This window comes from Uloborus diversus, chromosome 1 (assembly GCF_026930045.1).
Source record: "Uloborus diversus isolate 005 chromosome 1, Udiv.v.3.1, whole genome shotgun sequence".
Lineage (NCBI taxonomy): Eukaryota > Metazoa > Arthropoda > Arachnida > Araneae > Uloboridae > Uloborus > Uloborus diversus.
In genome coordinates this window covers 68,406,857-68,429,800 of record NC_072731.1, presented here as the reverse complement: position 1 = coordinate 68,429,800, position 22,944 = coordinate 68,406,857, and the positions used below count along the sequence as shown (strand labels likewise).

At 33.8% G+C, this 22,944-nt stretch overlaps 1 protein-coding gene across 4 annotated transcripts in view; it reads right to left on the bottom strand.

Moving 5' to 3' along the window:
* Nucleotides 1-3,530: 3,530 nt before the first annotated feature.
* The window catches only part of LOC129230298 (rho-related BTB domain-containing protein 1-like), a gene marked incomplete at its 3' end in the record, with an annotated part of 130,513 nt that continues 111,099 nt past the window's right edge, over nt 3,531-22,944 (bottom strand). For 3 of the 4 annotated variants that reach the window (XM_054864705.1, XM_054864710.1, XM_054864699.1), the window contains 5 exon segments: nt 3,531-3,679; nt 7,284-7,523; nt 14,151-14,269; nt 16,372-16,522; nt 22,506-22,599. In XM_054864705.1, the coding sequence (XP_054720680.1) occupies nt 3,531-3,679; nt 7,284-7,523; nt 14,151-14,269; nt 16,372-16,522; nt 22,506-22,599 (753 nt within the window). 4 annotated transcript variants of the gene reach the window in all.

The window sequence follows — 22,944 nt, the reverse complement described above, 5'->3', positions numbered from 1 at the left end:
TGAACGCTTTTAAATCTCATTAATATGTACGGCTTCACAATCTGATCGCAGTATTGTTGGACAATTCGAGTAGACTGAGGAAAAGCATGTGAATCAGTGCAGCCCCATCAATGAACAATTTGGTTCCGGAATAGCCGTCAAAACCAGTCCAGTAGATTGGACGATACAAGAAACTACGTCGGACTTTTTTCTTGGTTTCCTAAATTTGTCAAAGTTGGATATAGAAGGTGGACACTGGCTTTTTTCAAGGGAAAAAAATCTTTTACATCCATTTGAGTTGCTTGGCCGGCAACATATAGCTTAGCAAAAAGAGTGCTGCCTTCCTCAAATCAACAATATTTTGCTTGTCTTTGGACTGAACAGAAATATTTTCTGCTCATCAAGAGGAGATTGTTTCTTTTAATAACATCATGTATGGATAATTTTCTTAACACTAAGCGATCTTCTACAAATGTATTGAATTGGCTTGAGCTGACATCATAGAAATGGCACTTTCTTCCGAGAGAATAATTTTGTTGCTGTTTACTGAAGTTAAATCGTCATCTTCGAAAGATTCCCGTGTTCTTCAATTGTTTCAACTAGGCTGGAAACACGAGTTTCATATCGAATACAAAAGCTTTTAGCATCTTCATGTATCTAGTATCTAGCTTTTCAGTAGTGACGTCAGACTTCAGACTCTGATTTTCTTCAAACTTCCCAATCATGCGCGCAACTTCCGGTCCAGCAACGATCCATTGCATTAATGAAGCCTCATATGACTTAAACGGGATAGATTAGTTGATGATTTTTAAATTAACTTGTTGTTTTGCTCATGCAAATGGTCGTGTGCCATCCTGGAAAATTTCCTCTCAGCTTTGGAGCCAGATATATTTAACCCTTGAATTTACTGGAAAATAGCTAGATGCATCTCTGGTAACTGCTTCCAATTGAACAGAAATACTGAAGGCCATCGGGCATAATTTATATGATCAAGAGCAAACATCGATAGACATATGTTCTCAAGAATGACAGTAAAACCTGAGAAATTTTCTTGACGAATAGTGCGCACCAGATTTAAAAGTATACATTCTAGCTCCATGCTGATCTTCCAGTACTTAAACTGAGGCGATTCTTCTGATCTTCGCTTAACCCACTCTGTAAATGTTTCGTCTATATATTTTCGATTTTGATACGCTTTCTCTAACAGAACTTGGAGAGTAGTTACTGCGAAATCGTGATGGTATCGACTTCCCTTCACATGCGAAACTTTCAGTGCTCCTTCTGCTCTTCCTGATGTTGTTACATGAGTTTCTACTAAGAGTTCAGTTCATCCACTTCCTGCAAGCCATGTGCCTGTTGCAGATGAAACAGTCATTTCTATGTGGAGACCACCTAACATAAACAACTTTTTATTTTCGCCATACTCATTCGGCATAGCCCAATGAATGGATTTTAGCAGGGCACGTAGATGGGACCTAGATTACAAACACTTAATTCATTAAATGTTTTACTTTTTCAAAATCACATTAAAGAAATGATTGCAAGCTATGTTAGTATTTTGATGTCACATGGAACAAATGAAGGAGAAAAATTTATTCCAAAAAATATTGCGAGTTTTTATTACGTTTTGCTTATTGAAAATGACGTAAAGGAATGAATACAAGCTATATATGATAATTTTAATGCTAGCTGGAACGAACAATCGAAGTTATCGATTTCAAACCGTAATAGAATTATGTGACTCACCTTTATTTGATATTATTTGCTACAGCATTAACCAGTCAAATATTCAGTTATTGAAAATTATATCTAAATAATAAACATATCACTATGTAATAAATTATTGCTGAGAACAGCAGAACTGGAAAGAAACGAGCTAGGCAGAATGCAATCCAAAGTTACAGCTTGTTTGCGGGAAAAAATCGAGTAGTCGTTCTGATTCTTGCCGCTAGACGGCCTTCGTTCGCGCTTGCAAAAGAAGTAGTGTATTATGGGACAATAGATATGTGTATTTAATCCGGTAAGGAATTTTTAATTAAAAGTTTCACTGCTGGTTAGATCCGGTGGAACAGTTGGAACAGTTCAATGAGAATCCCCTCCCCCCTTACCGCTCCATGCAGTTACGTTATTGCAGTGAAATTTTAAAACCTATTTAATGTAGGGGGGGACAATGCATATTTTTCTAGTTTAATTTAAAGCTTTTATTTAGTGTACCTATTTTTTACGGAAGAATGATTTCTAAAGGCGTTTTGAGCAGTTAAACGAAACTTTTCACCTTTTCACGATAGCCATTTTGATGACGGAAATTTTAATAACTCTAGAACTACTTGTCTTCGGAGGAAAAATCAGTCTCTGTTAAATAGCTCTTTTAAAGCTCTTTCAGATGATACACATTAATATTACAGTATAAAGATCTATAATGTGGTTCTAAGCAGTTAAACGCGCGTACTTACCTTTCCAGGCAGCCATTTTGATGACGTTAATTGTAATAACTCTTAAACTATTTGTGATAGGAAAAAAATTCAATTACTAGTAAATAGCTCTTTTAAAGTGCTTTTAAATGATATACTTTAATATCACAATATTAAGATCCATAATGAAGTTCTAAGCAGTTAAACGAACGTACTTTTCTTTAAAAGGCGGCCATTTTGATGACGTCATCACAGGGGGTTCATGACCTCTGATCAAATGCCTCCCGGCGGATTTTTGCTCTTAGATATGTACATAAGCACTGTGCAAAATTTCAGACTGGTATCCGGAAGTGAAATGTTTTGGGTATTTTTGTCATAAACTCCACGGACTAATAATTAATATAATCTCCTCGAGGCTTAACATCACAGACACGTTTTGGCATGGTATGTACTAGACTGGCAGATATAGTTTTAATTTCAGTGTCTTTATATCATATGTCAATAACAGACGAAATTAACTTTTCCATCGTAGTACTGTTAAACTTATGATGAAGATGTTTTTTAACAATAGCCCACAAGCTTTCAATCGGATTTAAGTCCAGTGAGTTAATGGGCCAATCCAGTAAAGTAAGTTTGTTTTTGTAAGTTTGTCATGGGCTCCAAATAAAAATTTTGTTATAAAAAGTTAAGTAATACAAAGCAAAATGTGAAGAGGAATTGAAGTTGTTACAATTTGCCATTAATTCACTATACAAGGCCTTATTATTAATGTGTCTAAATGTAAAAAGTGCCACACTTTCTCAATGGTATATTTAAAAAAGAAAACATAGTACATTAAAAAAACAACAACGAAAACTATAGTGTTTAAAAAAAGCAAAACAGTTTCAAAATACTTTTGAAGGAAAAGTAGATGGGGCGGAGGGAGGGGGGAGGTCCGTTAATTTATGCTAAATGCTTTTTTTAAACTCATGGCGGGGCTTCCAGCATTTAAAAAAAAAATTCAATCTAAAAATTCTATTTCAAACATGCTTTTGAATTTGCATATATTTCTCATCAAAATAAGAGACTGGTGGATGAAATTATGTTGCTTTTTAAGTGTACTTAAAATTTTTATATAAGATATACATGCATTTAACTTACCACACAGGAGGCCAGCGATTTCTATTCAAATAGGCCTGATTTTCAGGATGGAGATTTCGAAGCAATTTCGGAGTTTTCCGACAAATATCATTGTAATTAACGGCTATGTGATAAAGACACCAGTCTGCCAATTGGTCTGCATTATGCATCTGTGGGGTGAAAACAATTGTTTTGATAAATGTACTTTTTTCAATGACCTTTTTTAATTCATCCAAAAGCAATAATTTTTAAAGAACAATCTTTAGAAGAAGTTAATATGCAAAATCTATTCAACATAATTATAAGCAGATGTTTTATGATCATCTTAAGGGATTTAGAAGAATGCATCACATTTTATGCAGCAATCCTATATCAAGCAGCTACAACTTTTTTTAATTTTACCTATGGCACTCTAAGTGGAAAACAAAAAAGAAAAATAACTTCCCCATCAAAAGCTTTTTGAAGTGCAACAAGGCCTACTCTCCAAGAGTATTCAATAAGCTTCTTTCAATCATAACACCATTGCAAGTCAACACTGACATTTTGCCACTAATGGCATAGGAGAATTTCTTCCACCTCCCCACACATTTAAAGAGTTTAATAAGAAGCAATTGTCTGAATAAAAACATCTATATGTTGACAATGTCATAGACAGGTTTTCAAAATCTGAAGGAAATGACGTATTGGCTTTGTAAGAAATGATGCTAGCAAAAATACCGAACAGCACTGAGTTTGTGCAGTTTTTCAATGATAACTAGCTACGTCACCTGGCTATGCACGATCTACCTCGAAAATAAAAGTTATGTCAAGTGACGCATGTTCAACTATCAGGTTTGAACAAAAAAAAAAAATCGGCAAAATTTTGAGGCGGATTGCAGAAAAATAAACAAAAAGTAAACATTTTAAATCCCCTGATTACAGGAAAAGACTTTAAAACAAAAGCCAGAGCATTATTTGTTCATAATAAAAAAAATGGCAACAGATCTTTCATTTAATGATTTTCTTTATGCTACAAATTTTAATAAAAGCATCGTTACGGAAAGTAGAGATGAAGCACTGAATAATAATTTAAATGGAGGAAAGCCTTCAAAAAATAGGGATTTTATGTTGAAATCTAAGTGTCATAATTAAGTTTTTAATTGATATCTCCATTAATTATTATCTGAGGATTATGTTAAATAACCAAACATAAAGATAGGAAGATTACAAATCCATCGATACCTTGTTCAATGGTCAGTTCACTGATATTTGGGAGAAGTAACTTGGACATACATAGATACATAGGTACATACGCACAGTTTTTAATTACATAAGATAATAATTTCATTTTTCAAATGCTATTGAAAAATCAAATCAAATAACAATCTAATTTTTTTCAGCAAAGAAAGAACAGCAAAAAGAATTTCTTGGAATAGTTCTGAAAAAACTTAGATGATTTTGAATCGTAAAAATCCATTCCTTGAATAGCTTTGATATGTATGGTATATAAATATACATATGCAGAAATAAGATCTAAACACAAACACATAAAATTCTATATAGATCAACAATAAAGAAGTACAGGGTTGGGCTAAGCATTCGCCACCGAGTCAAATGCAATAATATTGAAAATTCGGTAAAAGAAACTTTGATCTGCCAAAACATTTGGCAAATGGAAAATTCTCAGAAATTTCCACAAAAAATAGGAAAAAGGTTTTCTTCTCGATCTTCAAAATTACTGTTAAAAATCTGCAAGAAAAATAACAACAAACTAGGGGGCTATCGCCCCCTGCTCGCTATCGCTCGCCAACCCCCGGAACTGCTTACGCAGTTCCCTGTGGATCGCTTCGCGATCCATGCTCGCTTCGCTCGCTCGCTGTATGCCAATACATTAGCCTAGCTAAAATTTTCCGTAAAAATTAAAGTTGGTAATTGCATTTAGGTCACCATCCATTTAACCAATATGAAAATTACGTTCATAATGTTAATTTGTCTGCTTTAGCCAGATTTTCGACAGTTTAACTTTGCTGTATGTAAGATGACTGCCTTGGCAATGTGCACAACTTTACCATTATAGATACAAAAGTGTCTGTCATTGCTTTGGAGAGATTGCACTTCTACCTGTTGGTCCGCGGAAGGTATTTTATTTCCCTTCTACCACCCATTGGAAAACCAATGAAGGCATTCCCCTATCCGCCACCTGGGGACGCGCCCTCTAGGGGTTACAGGCTCCCCCGAGGGATGTATTTACATTATTTACACTCTTATATATTTACATATTTACACTCTTATATATTCTAATCTGAGAAAACTTCCTCATATACACAATTAAAAATGTCCCGTTTGGGAGCCACAACTGACACTGCTTCAAAAGATCTTGTTCTTGATAATGCCACATAGAGCTGGCCATGACTAAAAACAGGCTCAGAGAGCACCAAACATATTTTCTCAAACGTTTGTCCTTCTTGTTGTTATTCTGAATCCTTGCCACGTCACGAACAAAAAATGGTTTAACTAAAAACGCGAAAACTCGCCAAGGCTACTTTGCTTGCACAATACTAAAACTACTATAACCCTAAACAAATTTGGCGAAACCTTTCAGCTGAGAATAAAAGGAATAAAGTAAATTCTTTCTCGGTTATTCATTTTGAACTGAACTGTCGTACTGAAGCAGAGAATAGACGACGCTCAAAGCGCCTACGCGTTCAAAACAACATTGCCGATGAACATGATTGTGGAGCAATGTGTGAAGAATGCGAATTTTGTGGTGCTCTTTATTGGCAGAAAGAGCGTAATACTGCAAATAAATATACTAAATGTTGCCATGACGGAAAGGTGCGGTTACCGGCATTGTGTGACGCACCTGATCTGTTGAAGGAACTGCTGACTGAAAATTCCCCAGCCGCTAAAAATTATCGGCAGCGAATCAGAGAATACAACTCTGGAAATGGCTCGTCTTAAATTGGATTCAAGAACGGTTTCCTGCCTTCTTTGAGCTTTTCTTTGCTGATTAAGGTTGAAATGGGCCACAGCCCGACTCAAACTCATCTCAAAAAAAAAAAAGTTCGTTGAGTATTCTGTGATTCAAGATTTCAAAACAACGTAGAAGTTTGTTTACATGATTTATCGGCGAAGTGTTGCCAACAGAGGTTTAGAAATTCACCCCTTCATTTGCCGGCACGTAAGAGAATTATATATATAGATTGGGAACTCCATGTTTTATGCACTGTTATTAAGTGTTAAGTAAACTTAAGTGTATAATAACAGCACTTGCATTGTATTTTTGGAGAAAAACAAAAGCTATTTCCTAATTGAAGTTTTCTAAAAAAAAAATTATAATAATAATTGAAATTTACTAAATTTAAGTCTCAGGCTAAGACTTATGGAATTTGGCTAAGAAAATTTAAATTTGGCTAATTTGTTTGCTAGAAATTTGAAATTCCTACCATGGGCCCTGAATTAATACTATTGGTGAAAGTTCTAACTATTTAGCGGGAGAGACCATTAAGAATATGATATTATATTGAATGATTATTCAACTTCTGCAAATAATCTTTGATGATTTACACAAAACTCAAAAGGCTCCTTGATATTTCATGCATTATTTAGAAAATACAAGCACAAGAACTGAAATAAAACCAAGGTTGTTGTTAAGTTCTCTCTTATAAAGTAAATATTCATAGCTCAAATCTTTTTTAAACCAATTAGACTGATATTCAGGATAGTTTTTAAGCAAAACTTGAAGTAAAAAAAAAAAAAAGATAAAGAGTTTTTAAAAAAAGATAAAACTCTTACCTGGCAAGGTTCCAACAAACGCAGTGAATGCTCTGTGGCATCTCCTTCTTCAGAAAGTGTAATTAATTCATGAATGACTTGTTTCTCAACTAGACCAACCAATCTGGGCAAACAAAGACGGTTTGCAAGCTCCAAAAGCTCCAAACAATTAGTGGCATTCACAGTATCATCAATTTCATCTGTATATAAGTAAACTAAGAGTTGCTGGAAGCAGCACTTTGTCACACCAGGAAAATGTACCTGTTGCATTTAAAGAAAAAAAAAACATGTGACATTTTTTACTATTATCAATCTAGTGCAGAGGTTCTTAAACGGTGGGTCACGATGCCCAGGGGATTGCAAGATGTATAGGAAAAGTTTCAAGAAAATTAATTTATTGCTGTGTTTTTGTTTAAGATAAAAAAGAGTACACATAAAGCTTTTAATACACATACAAGTTGGTTTTTGTGTCCTATTAGTTAGTGGGATACATGAGCAGGGACCGCGTTAAACATTCGCCAATGCACCAAATGCGATAAAATCGTAAATTCGGCGAAAAAAAATTTCGAATTTGGCGAATTTATTGGCGAACAGAAATTTCTCTAAAATATACACAGAAGAAAAAAAATCTCCCTTCAAATGTCAATCTAGATAAAAATTAGGTCCGTTCACAAAATTCGGACCCCTAAAAATGGACCCTTCGCAAAATTCCAACCCCTAAAAACGGACCCTTTGCAAAATTCCGAACCCTAAAAACGGACCCTTCCCAAAATTCCGACCCCTAAAAACTAACCTTTCACAAAACTCCCAGACTAGCAATCACTGAAAGTTGTTTTATCCTCAGACCACTCCGAGCAGAATGAGATGCGCGCACGCACGTTAGAATCGGATCGGAGCGTTGCCTTCCATCGGATCGGTGGAAGGATGACGTTTGCTTCTCGCTGATCGGATATCGAAGGCGCAGCGTTGCTACCGAGTAGAAATTGTTGGCGGATGCTTTGTTGAATGGCGCGTTAGTTTCATTGTGTTGTGTTCGATGTCTGAAACATCGGAGTAAGATAAGAATGAAGTCTTTACTTTATTAAAAGCTTTTATTTCTACTTTCAAATATTTTTGAGAATGATAAATATTACTTTAAGTTGTTTTTAGCCATTTTTTCTTTGAAAAATTACATATGATTTGTGAAAAAACTGTACTTAATTTGCATTTTTTTTTCTCACAAAATTCCTAAAAACGGACAAAAATTCCTGGATATACCCGTCCTTATCCTCAAAAAATTGTCAAAAATTAAGTTATAGGGTAACGACCCACGTAATTGGCACTTTAAGAGCTTGTCCTTAAACTTACCTCTGTTTTCAGTACTTAGAAAAAAAATACTCTCTTGCAAATATTTTTGTCTCAAAGAGTGCACATCTGTGCATCTATTTGGTTCACTAAAGTCAAAAATATTTGAATCGATACTTTTATAAAAATATCTATATAAAAAGTTACCAAAATCTCCAGTAATTGGCACCTGATACCCCAGTGTATGACACCTTGTGATCCAGTAATTGGCACACGTTAATAGAACTGGAAAATCACTTTATTTTTTACTTTTAAATTACATACAAATTTTATCATCATAAGAAACATGAGTAATGATAATGTAAAGTATGTAATCTTTACTAATAATAAAGCAGAAACTCTCTCTGTCTGGATCTCTGTGTGTCAGGATCTCTGTCTGTCAGGATCTCTCTCTGTCCGGATCTCTGTCTGTCAGGATCACTGTGACGTGCATAGCGCCTAGACCGTTCGGCCGATTTTCATGAAATTTGGCACAAAGTTAGTTTGTAGCATGAGGGTGTGCACCTCGAAGCGATTTTTCAAAAATTCGATTTTGTTCTTTTTCTATTCCAATTTTAAGCCCATTTTTCATATAAATTTGATAATATGGGGAAGAATGTGTTTATCTTTCTTCTTCTTTATCTTTAACCTGGAAGTTTCTCTGTCCGGATCTCTGTCAGGATCTCTGTCTGTCAGGATCACTGTGACGCGCATAGACCGTTCGACCAATTTTCATGAAATTTGGCACAAAATTAGTTTGTAGCATGGGGGTGTGCACCTTGAAGCGATTTTTTGAAAATTCGATGTAGTTCTTTTCCTATTCCAATTTTAAGAACAAAATTATCATAAGATGGACGAGTAAATTACGAAATTATCATAACGTGGAACCGTAACATGGGTACAAGCCAATTGGAGAGAAAATTCGCCACACAGGCGAACCAAAAGACCTTTTAATTTTTCTATTACGGGCAAAGCCGTGCGGGTACCACTAGTTTTATATAAATTAATGCTAAATCACTCTTCTTCATGTTGGAAGAGTATTTTAGAGAAATAAAAACATAAATTTGGAATGTTCCATGGAAAAGATATCGAAATTAAGGCTGTTTCATCCTTCGGTTTACAGTTTTGATTTTACGAATGCTACCAAGTTAGGTTTGCCCCAAGTATAGTTAAAAACTCATATAACATACTTTTTTGCATGTTTTCCTCTTTTTTTATTTATAAAATGCAACAAGTCGGTTTTCTTTCTCTAGAAAAATCACCCGCTGCAGGCGGCATTGAGATACCGTGGGTGGCGAATGTGGGTTAGCGAGAGAATCGAGCAGAGGACGGAGCCCCCAGTATAAAATTAATTACTGACTAACTTTCATTTGGATTTTTTTCTGGTGAAAGTCACTCCAATTGACAAAAAGCGGCAACTTCAAAAATTGATGATTTTGATGCTTTTTTTTTTTGACAATTACTGCACAAAAGCTATCGATTTCAATTTCCGCTTTATCATATTCGTAATCTACGCAAAAAACTGAAGATAATGACACTTCACTCAGCTTTATCGCGGAAATGACGCTATTTCCCCAGTACTTGGCACACATGCCAATTACTGGGGACTAGCAAAATTGAAGTACCAGTAAATGGCACCCATCATTATTTTAAAATTCCAAATAGGGACGGAAATATACTTCTCCTCAATTAAAGTAACACCTTTCAACTAAACAAAACTTTTGACAACGAAAATTTAAAATATATTTTAAGTCAGATTTTAATGGATTTATGTGCATGCTTCCCTTAAGCCAGAGAAGAAGCTTTTGCAACAAAAACGGCTGATTTGACACAAGCCACAATTGTTTCTCTTTCCTACGAACTGCTGTCATTTAGTAACATGAATTGAAGTTATAATCTTGAAAATTAATGTACATTCAGTTGGTATATATAGCCTTCTTTTTTAAAAAAAAATTGGATACGAGTCTTTTTTCAGGACATTTTTGTTGGAAGTGCCAATTACTGGTGCCATGCCAATTACTGGGGATGTTACCCTACTTCACTCTGATTAAATATTTCTGCAGACAAAAATGCATCAAAATGAGAAAAAAATAGTCTTGGAGACTTTGGAAGTCCCTGGTTAGACTTTGGAAATTTGGCTAACACTTTCAAAATTTGGCTAATTTACTGGCGAACAATTCGAAATCCTTAGCGCGATCCCTGCATGAGCTTTGTGACACACAAAACAATGTCATTTTTCATTGTCAAACGACTTCTTGATTTTTTTTAATTCCATCATTATGGAGAATCCTTGTTGACAATTGTAAGATGTAGAAAATAGCATCAAAGTTTTTAATGCTGTAAGCCTCTTTCCAAAAACTTACCCATTGTTATTTATCTCACAATACTACTCACAAGAATGACCCAAGAAACCAGACTGTCAAGTGCCGACTGCCGGCTCCAGTCTCAGAGAGCGCGCCAGACAGCTGACAATGCGCAAGCGCCTCAATGCCATGAGTCATATTTATTTCTTTATCGTACTGTGTCCAGTGATAGAACTTGAAGGAGTGCAATGTCAATAATTCATAAAACTACTACAAGATTATAAAACCAGTAAGGTCTACTACTGTCTTTTATTTTAAAATAATTCAAGAGACAAAAATTCATGTTTATCTCACTAGTTACTCGTATTTCTAAGGATAAAACTTAACCAGTTGTGTAGTTTTTGGTTATTGTTTTAGGGGTTCAGACAGAATTAAAACTTTGGGGGGGGTCGCCAAAATATTTAGTCTTAAAAACAGGGTCCCAATGTATAAAAGTTTGAGAACCCCTGAACTAGTGGGATGAAGGTGTATCAGACAAACTAACTATGCAGAGTCAGATTCCTTTCCCTTGATTTAAGTGCACAAAAAAGGCACTCTAGGACATATAAGTATGAGAAAAATATGAGAGAAACAAATAATGTTATATCTGGTACAAGAACAAAATGTATGCAGTCTGCCATTCCACAGAATCCTTCCTCTATCAATATTAAAGATTTTATTTAAGTTAATTTTTATTCTCTACCCTGCATATGACTTCAAACTTCTATCACATTTCTCTTGAAAACTGAGGGTCCCAGAGGTATAGTTCTTAGGGCGTTTATTATATGCTCGAAGAGAGGAATCTTGGTTGTGCAAAATTTGGACATTCTTGATGAAATCTTCTGTACACATTTAGAATTTCAAAATAAAAACACTTTAAACCAAGAACTTGTGAGCCATCTGAGATAAATCACAATCTATTCTAAGCTTGCTTTGTATGCAAGTGTAATTTATTAAAAATGGTAACATTTTTTACACACTTTTTGTTTGTAATTTTTTGATAAACTTGTAAAATTAAGCTGATTAATTTGCATAAATTTGGCATACTTCTAACTCCGGTAGCAGATTTTTTTTCACCAGTCTGTGACGCAGATTCCAAAGACAAAATTCAAGAATAGGATAGGATCGGGGTGGGGGAGGGGAACACCTATTTTCTACCATTTCGGATGGCCACTTCCACCAGGCAATTTGGCAGATGAATTTACGTTCAATATCAGAGACATGTTATGGCATTTGAACTATCAATATCTGACATATCCAAGTATTTCTATGTAACTGATTTTTTTTTTTTATTTTTTTAATTTACATTTTTGAAAATGTGTGGACACTTTCTCCACCACTGAAAGGGGAACATTCTGCAACATTTTATTATTTTTATAATATTAACTGCAAAATCTATCGAGTACACACACTGCTAGAGTAAACCTCAATTTAGCATCATAAACTCTCCTACCAGAAGAAATAGTCTGCAGACTTGCTCAAGACTCTACAGCCCCCGTATGTCCCAAATAAACTTCTGCAAGAACTTAGGTAGCTTTTGAGTATAAAAAGATTTTTGATCTGATGAATTTAAGACAGTTTGGGACAGTAAAAATTATTTTTAGATTTGAATCTATACAACAAATTTTGAAACCTTTTATCAGAAATGTTAACTAAAAAAACCAAAAGAAAAGGTTTCAAACCTAAAATTTGGGAAAGTTAATCAAATATACCAGTTAGTTATGTAATATAAAAGAAAAAAAAAACATGACCCAAAAAACAAAAGATTGTTTCATTTATTTTTATTTATTTATGGGTTTAACGTTGATGGAAAAAATGCGAAGTTTAACTCACAAAGCTCAAAGTTTTTAAAGTTTTAAAAATGATTTATATTTAAAAAAACTTTTGCTTGTGTTCCTTTAGTTATTTACTCTTTTCTTCTGGTATTTATGTGAATGTATACCAAAATATCGCGTTTGAATACTAAGAATTTCTGCCGAATTTCTTAGCAATAGGAATAATGAAATATAGTATCGAAAAATTAAAGAAATTAATTTGACACTTTCTTTTCAAAAAACCTTTTCTTTTTAAAACAAATATTTTTCTTTTAAAATATTTATTTTAAGCAAAAATTATTAAAAGAAACATGTTTTCTATTATTTGGATCTGATTTAATAACTAATGTTACAAAGATTAATGCAGGAAAAGAGGTTTGGTTAGTTTTAGACATTTTTTGCGTAAAATCTGCAAACTTACAAAATAGGGTAACGGCACCAGTAACAGACATCACTCTCAGGTTAACTCCTATTTTTTGAGCTTTTTAATGTATTTAGACTTTTTAAACTTCTTTTCTCTCATGTAACTACATCTCATCTAACGTTTGGCTGCTTCTGAATCCTCTGAATTAGTTATCTCTATTTTTGTTTGCTCTATTTTGAAAAAAGATCCGACCCCCAGTAACAGACACCAAAAAATCTGATGATATCCAAAAACAGATAGGATGAGAAAAGGAAGAGTAATGAACAAAATTCCTTTTTTCTCTTCAAAATGTTCAACAGCTCTTTATTTTTTGAACTAAAGCCTCATTAAATGTAAATGAACATGAAACACCGAGAGACTTCTTGGTGGCTGTTCATAACCTTCCACCACTGCCTTGTAAATACCAACTGGCTTATAAAATTCACTTTGATAACACTAGATGGTTGCACCGTATTCATGGGTCGCAGCAATATCGGTTTTAACCAACTAAAATAAATCCAAACTTACTGTTCAACCACGGGTTGCACGGAATTTTCAAACGTCCAGATTAGACAAATCTATGTGAATAAGGGGGAAAAGTAAAAATTTGATGCGCGTATTCCGCTCATTTGAATGAGATTCTGCTTCTGCAAGAGCTGACATTGGTAAAAAATAATAGATTCGTCCATTTCTGGCTGTAAAACGGATGTTTGTCTTTCCATACAATCCGTGGTCAGACAGTACGACTGTCTATTACTGGACTTTAGTCTGTTACTGGTGCTGTTACCCTAGTTCTTTTTATTTATCAATTACTCCTGATTTAAAAATTAATGAATTAATTTTAACACTAATGATTACTAAAATATTCTTAGGTGCAATTTTGCAGATACATTAGCTAAATAAAATATTTATAACTATACATTTTTTTTTCAAAGGAAAAATAATATCTAAAGCAATTACAGTCACATAATAAAACAGTTTTTTCCTATTACTTTCAATGACTTACAATTTTCGCGGAACTTTCACGAAAATCTCCTCGAAACATGGCAGCCATCACATCACAGCGGGCCATTAATATAGGTTTGTGTGCACAACAAAGGCCATCTTCAAGTTGGAAATATACATCTAAAATTTTTAACAAAATATTTTACTGCAATTAGAACAGGTGTTAACCTATCTCATAAAAATAAATGCACAATGCAACAAAATAAGAAATATTGTCTTGTAAATTTTCAAGAACTAATTTTTTATGTCTAATATTATTTATTAATGGCAGCAATAATATGATTGCAATTAGCATTTTAAAACATGCAAAAAATTAGCTCCAAACAAGAAATTAATGATCAAGTACAAAATATTGCTAAATAGAAAGAGGAGAGGACCATAAAAATCAACACTATGAAAAACTAATTAAAGCCTTATTAAAAATAATTAAATAATTATGCAGGCAAATTGCAAATAACAATAAAATATTTCCTTATTTATATTGAAAATCATATTTCCCATAGTTATACTCAACATAGTTTAAGGTTTTTTCAAAAATCTAAATAGAATGAAACTGTTTATAATTACAAAATATTTCTACAGTGAATATTCTTGCTTAAAAATGTAACCACAAAAAATTTTACTTTGGAATTCACTCTTTTAAAAATTGAATTGTGTTGAAAAAAGGTTTGATTCCTTCTTGCCCATTCTCAAAAACACCACGTTACTATGAATAGGTTTCATTTGTTATTATGTACTAACTGATAAAGAGGAACAACATTACTTGTTTTTACTACAGTAGGTGTAGCAAACTAATCCTATATTCCAGCAACTCGATTCTTCTCATGGCCCAATATCATAAGGCTAAAGCCACTCTGCCGTCATACTCACTCTCCCTCCTTCAGTTTTTTACTTCAACTAGTATGATGTGCTCGTGTACTGTCCAACCACAGATTGTATGGAATTTTCAAACGTCCAGATAAGACGAATCTATGTGAATAAGGGGGAAAAGTAAAAATTTGATGCCGGTATTCCGCTTATTTGAACGAGACTCTGCTTCTTCAAAAGCTGGCATCGCTATAAAATAATAGATTCGTCCATTTCCGGCTATAAAACGGATATTTGTCTTTCCAAACAATCCGTGGTCAGACAGTATACTTGAGCTGTTTGAACATGTTTTATAATATTTAGTTTAGTTTATCTTAAACCAGGGGTGCCCACCCCCTAACAGCAAGGGCGCACCCCTCAATATTGCAGAGACCACCCTAAAAATTAGGAAAACCCCTCCCCCCTAAAAATTTCAATGGCACAGTCTGCGCCATGACCCCTCCCCCCTTAGGTGGGCACCCCTGCTTAAACAAATCTTTTTGTCGTCTGCATATGGCTAACTCTACCACTACAGCAATAGGTACTTCTCAGGATAAACAATAGCAAAAAAAGCAAACATTAGCAAAAAATGGGTGAAAAAGTTTACTTACACTATTTGGTATTAAACATTCCATAAATAAAAAAAAGGTCGAACAAAATCGCTCTTAAAATGAGATTTTTTGGTAATTCCATTAATCCTCTCTCATGCAAAAAGAAAAGGCAATTAAAAAATATAGCACATTTTTTTTTCTTTTGAAATAGCAAATTGTTTTAGTAGTTTTAAATCATTTTAATCTATAAAGCCACCTTGGAAAAAAATTACAATAATAAACTACTTTATTAAACTTACATGAAGTAACATTTTATGTAAATTCTCCCAAAAAATTGAAAGTGGGTTAACATGTGAGTATTTATTTATAGCACTAATCAAGGTTATTAAAAAAATTAAGTGTCAATGACTTTTTCTAAATATCATTTGATTTAATTTAAAGCAGTTACATTGCAATGTATGATCTTGAAATGATGGTGATAGAAAATTTACAAGGGATTATATCGTCAGCACCATGCTAAACTAACGAATGTGAAAATTGGCACGCTTCAGGACAGCCAAAACAATATTTTTTTTCCACCTGGCGCGTTTAGTTATTTCAAATGCTTTAATTTTTATTGATAACTTTAAGTGTAAAACTATCGTTTAAAGTAGATAACTACTTCAAACCAGTAGGTAGCTCTTTTTGAGTACTACAGCAAACCATTGAATTTGAAAAATGCGATTTGAGATTTTTCACATTCGTTAGTTTAGCATGGTGCCAATGATACGATTCCCAGACTGAAATAAAATGCTGATTTCATACAATCAGTTGAAGTTTTATTACCTGAAAACAGCCCCTGGTGTAAACAGACCTCTCTCATGCGATTTCTGACTTTCTGTGAAAACTTCTGATGCAGTTCTGTGAATTCCTTCTGCATATTCTGTCCACTGCCAATCAATAACTGCACAGGAGAGCACAACTCCTGGTCAAAAGTCTGAATGACAATTTTTCTCATGTAACAAAATCAATCTACAAATACCTAAAATTAAACATGGACCCTTCTTTAGTGGTTAAGCCAGGAAACCCATGCCTGATGTATTGCTTAGTAGGATGATGTAGCTTGAACCCACTTTCTTAATTAATACTTTTCACGTATATCATTCAGTATACTCAAAATGTGTTTTATTGCATTTTCTTTCTACATCAAATGTATTCTACAAGGGAGAAATGAGATGAGAACTTGACTATTACTTTAAATTATCTTTTTTTTTTCTTGAGAATCCTTGCTTGGAAATCGAAAAAAGAAATTAAATAAATTGAGTTTCTCACTCTCTCTCTCTTTCTTTAGATAAGGTAGTTAAACTCTGATTGCTCTAAACACATATAAGTCGACTACCCCTCAGTTATTTTTCCATTTTCCAGTGGCTGGTCAAATGTTAATTTAAATACCCGAAAAACTGTACTATAGATCTTTTTTTGCTTCTGATATATTTTCACATTGACCATTTTTGAGAATTTTATATTAAGGCTTCTGGGTCAGAGTCAAGCAATTATTTTTTGGAAGAAGACATTTTGCAGAGGATTAAACCTTATACCTCTGGGTAGTCAGCCTCAGCACCTTGTTTTGTTGGTGCCATCAAGGCCAGGAAAGGGTTGTGAGAGAAATGCACCCCCAATGGAAAGACACAACAACACACGATTTTTGAAAAGGTATGAGCAGGGCTCTTTAATCAACCTCACTGATAAGGAGCTCTTACCTCTTTTTAGAAATTATAAATTATTCCTTGTGAGGTATTGGAATTAATAAATTTATTTTTGTATGTAACCTTTAAAAAATCATAGGCTGCAATTGGTTTTTATAGTTTGAACGAAAATGGCAAAATACTAGTTTAAAAAAGCTATACAGAAAGGTTTTTATGAAATGAAAACAAGAAACTTCAATAAGCTAACACATGCTAAACTAGGCATTTTTTGTGTTCCCTTGAGGTCTTGAGTTATCACGGTTTCACTCTATTTTGAAAGGATGTTTTAAAATTTAGCATAAGAAACATTCAATAACAAATGTATTCACAAGTGAGGCTTAATAACATGTAGGTAAGAATGAGCTATTTTAAAGAGTATGTGAAAATATGTGAACCTTTCTCACAAATATTTTTTTCGATTAATCAGCTCATTATCTAATATTTATCTGTTTATGCAGGGAAAGGTAAAAGGTGAGAAACGTGTCTACAATGTCGAACTGAAAGATTTGAATACAGAAAAATACCATGACAATCTTGCATCATAAATCCTTTCTAACAAGGAGACGACACGACCACGGGATCTGAGATTTGCATCAATTTTTCAGTGGTGAAAGAGGACCTCTAGTACCTTACGTGGTTAAAGTAATATGATGCAACCCTCAGATAATTATGAGAGAAATCAATTTAAAGTCACCATGGAGTCCCTTAGGCGCCTTATGAGTTTAAAATGTCAGTCTCTTGACGAGCTGCCACTAGCCTAGTTGGTTAAGGCGCGATCTTGTGCTCCAGAGATACCACAATCGAATCCCACTCTGGACCTTCATCTTATCTCTCTCTTTTTTTTTTGCTATCACAACAATTAGTGGTAACGCTTTGTACCCTTATATTACTTTCTGAAATTTATTTTTGCGAAAGATCACAAACTTTTTCATTCACTGAAAAACATTCTTGCTTGTTATTCTGTATGGTTTGTTTTGCCTAGTAAAGGTTTTTGACCTGAGGTTCAGTTATGATTATAACGGATATCTATGCATAAGAATGTACGACCCTGTGAGAATTGCACTGCAGTTAATTTTTCTATTTCGTGGTGAACGTGAATCTACGTGTCTGTTCCATTAAATGCAAAGTTATTGTACAATCAAAATTAAAAATATTGGGCTCTTCTGGAATAGGAGAGGAAATTTCCAAAGAATCTATGTACAATGTTGAAATAAAATCGCTAGTGAAGGACGTAGTATTTTATTATCAACATCTGTTGACAAAAAATAATTTACTTGCATTGACAATTTCGGAAGAAATATCTCATGATGCTATGTTACTGGCTGAAGAACTTTTTAATTATACATTGGAACTTTTGAGTGAAAAAAAGTTCATAGTTAAAGAGGAATTAATTCACGCTCATGAGGAATACAAAGAATTGCAGCTTGATGTAATCCAACTTGATTCTTTTCCCGACGAATATGAACCGAAATCGAAAAAAGTAAAAGTGAAATGATTTCCATCGCCCACAAAGTCAAAGTAGTCAACATGGCTAAAACGCAACCCACATGGTTTTTGGTGTCACTGCAAAATAATGAATGTAGGCGTTTGAAGAAAAAAGAATACCTCTCACAATGGGAGAAGGATATTAAAAGTGGTGGAACAAAAATCGACAAATTTGAAATGATAGATTCATGGACTTACAACCGTTTCGTGGAAGCAAGACAGCAATATCAGCAAGTTACGACTAGAAATTTACAACAAAAGGCATTGGCTGCTGCTTCACAATTTACAGATTTTAATTTCAAAGCGTATGATTGATGGGTCATGTCATTCAAACAGAAACACAGAATTTCTCAATGGAAAACCACAAAACTGGTTTCTAAAAAAGAGACGGCATCAATGGAGGAAATCTTGGTGCCTGCGGAGACCTTTAGCCCCCCCTCCCCCCAACAGACGTGCCGCCTGATGCCTCAATACCATGAGGATTATGTTATAAACACTGACCAAACAGGTAAACACAAATTTTCTGTGAACAAAATATGTTTCCAATGCAAAATGTATAAATTTGAAATGAATTGCATAAAACGTTTCATACATTTATCAATGAATTATGTAAAAAGTAGTGTGTGTGTGTGTATGTCCATATGCTGAGCGTGCTCGTATGTGTGTGTGTTTGTGATGTGGGTGTGTTGCGCGTGTAGGCATGTGCATGTGTAGGTGTGTGTATGTGCATGTCAGCATGTGTATGTGTGTGTGTTGGAGAGTGTTTGCGTACGTGTGTGAAGGCATGTGTATGTACGTGCTACATACATATTTAAATATATTTTTGCACATTAAAAACACTTTCTTTTTCAGGATGCCAATATCAATCTGTTTTCAATGGGACACTCACCCAAAAAGGGAATAAAGCAGTTTTTGTCAAAAAGTCTGATTTGAATAAAGTGACGCATTCATACACCGCACAATATTCCATAACATTATCCGGAAAATTGCTCCCTCATATGTTCATACGTTTGCAACAGGCAACCGGTCATTTTGAACCTCGTATTCCGCCAATTGGTAGATGGCTATGCTATATGCATTGGCATATACAGTAGAACCTCCATTAAAGGACACCTCTGAATAAGGGACACCTCTATTTAAGGGACATTTTTTCTGGTCCCAGTCCCTTTTAATAGGGACTTCTATGTATTTACCTCTAATTAAGGGACACTCTGTTTAAGGGACAGTCACATAGCCCAAAAAATGCAAAAAATAATGTATAAGCGCATAAGAAATAATGAATTTAGTGGAATTAAAGTTACTATTCCTCTAAAAATTATTTGAGGTAAGTTTGACATACACATATGTGAAGGAAACCAGTAATGTATTGTATAAAAATTGTATAAAAACTTGCTGAAAAAACACGCATGATTTGTCTTCTCAACAACTTATTCAAGTAGATTCAAAGCCGATGCAGAGTACACAGCAAATAATTAGCTCTGTATATAATACTTAAAATTAGAACATTAATCGTAATTCACGTAATATTACATTGGAAAATACATGACGTAAAGCAAATATATGTAATGAATTACTTCAAAATTATTTCTGTATGCTACTAGACTTTGTCATTACAAAATTTTTGATTAAATTTTTATTAATAAAATAATATAAATTTAGAAATTTGAATGATTGTGAATTTTATTTAGCATATATGAAACATTTTCAGTATTTAATCATAAGTGTTAATAGTTAATGTTTATTGTGATATTATACTACTTAGTACACGGCATGCATCAATTCATCCACCTCTGAATAAAGGACCTCTCTATTTAAGGGACAAAATGTCTGGTCCCCTTAGTGTCCCTTATTGAGAGGTTCTACTGTACAAACGTAATTGCTACATCATCGAAGTCTGGTAAACTAACAACAACTTTATGTATGGATTCTCTCCAGAAATGTGAACTTACGTCAAGGAGTATAAATCTTTACTCCTCATTGATTCTTGGGGGGGGGGGGGGGGGCAGACAAATCTGGAGATGCATGATGAAATCTTCCAAGATGACGAAACTATGCCAACTTGCTGTATAAAAGTAATTCCTTCAAAATGCACTCCCTTGGTGCAGCCTTGTGATGTTTACTTCTACAGACAAGTCAAAAATTTCATAAAGCGCTTGCAAAATTACAGTGAGTTGTTAGAGCAAAATAGAGAAATTAATTCCCGTGAAGATAGAATGAAAATTCATTCAATTCTTCACCATCAATTATCCTCACCAATATTCCAAGACATGACTCAATACACCTGGTTTGCATCTAAATTATCCACTATTAGAAATATTTTCATGAATGTTAATGAGGTATGTTTTTCTACTGATATATTGCAAATTCCATGCAATTGTAAAAAATATGGTTTCATTTGCTGCACAAGATGTCACAAAAATTGCTTTTTTTTGTTTCTATGGTTGTACCACTGCTGTTTTTGTACATATAATTAAAAAAAATGAATTTTTAATTATAGACTTGGTTATTCTTATTAAAAACTCAATGTTCCTCCTCACATACTTTAGAATGAAAAACATGAATTGCTTTAAATTGTTTTTCTGGAAGAAAAAGAAAATATTTTTAAAAAAATGATGTAAATAAATTCTTAAAAATTATGTAGGAAGAGGAACCATTTCAATAATTGCTGTGATAAAAAAAAAAAAAAAAAGATCCGGATATCCAATGAGCAGATGTCCCTTATAACTATAACGAAACCACAGGTCAAAACCCTTTACTAGGCAAAACAAACCGTACAGAATAACGAGCAAGAATGTTTTTCAGTGAATTTAAAAGTTTGCGATCTTTGGCAAAAATAAATTTCAGAAAGTAATATAGGGGTGAAAAGCATTACCAATAATTGTTGTGAAAGCAAAAAAAAAGAAAAAAGAAAGAAAAGAAAAAGGTCCAGACTGGGATTCGATCGTGAAATCTCTGGAACACAAGATCCCGCCTTAACCAACTAGGCCAGCGGTGGCTCGTCAAGAGACTGACATTTGAAACTCATAAGGCGCCTAGGAGATTCCATGGCGACTTTAAATCAATTTTTCTCATAATTTTATGAGTATTGCGTTACATTACTTTAACAACGTAAGATACTAGGTCCTCTTTTACCACAAAAAAAAATTGAAGCAAATCTCCGACCTCAGGGTTATGCCATCTCCTTGTAAGCAAATGAATTCTGAATGAAATTTGCATGCAATTTTGAAACAGCTACAACACTTATGAAAATCATATTAAATCTTACACAATGTGTATTCAAAATTTTAAGATGATCAGTTGAGTAGTTATAAATTAAGAAACCATAACTAACAAATATACAAAATCACTTTGGCAAATATAATATTAGTAAGGATTACTTATATTTTTTCCAAGCAAAATCAAATTCAGTAAGCTGAACATAGCAAGATTCAGACTGTAATTTGAGCATCAATATTATTCAATTTAGGTATATGTCACAGAAAAATGATCCAAAATTGTGTGTTCTAAGAGACTAATAAAATTTTAAAGGCAGTTAGTATTTCATTTTGATCACAGTCATTAAAATCATCCATTTTAAGAAAAAACTAAGCTTGACATTTCAAAGTAAATCTACCCATTTTTTAAATTCGGGCGTCTGAGAACTGCTTAAATTATGGGTTTTTCATGTGTCCTCCCATGCAGACCCATCTATGTAATTAAAACTAGCTCCTGGCTATACCACTTCAGCCCTATGATCCTTTTCCTAATCACCTGTAATTCTGGTATGTCCATAAGTTCTGCTGCCTCTAACAGCTCAGTCATATTAATACACATCTTCTGGTCCACATCTCCAGTGTAAAGAAATCTAAAAATAAAATTATAAATCAATCCTTTATAGTTACATTGCAAATATGTATTAAAAGTTAAGAGATACCTATACAGGATGTTTCTGAACTCTTAGGCAAAACTTTAAGGGGTGATAGTACAAATCAAGACAAACAATATAATGGCAAAAAAGAGAGTCCCTAATGTCTTCTGAAGGGGATAGGCATCATTAAAGTTTAGGGTTCAAAATTTCAAATGATCATAAAAAACAGAAAAATTGGTTGATTCGTTTGCGGTTTTTGCTAAAATTATTCTTTTTATCAGTATTTTCTTGAAAATAAATTTTGAAGATGTAGTTTAAAAAATGCTGATAGAGGAGGCTTTA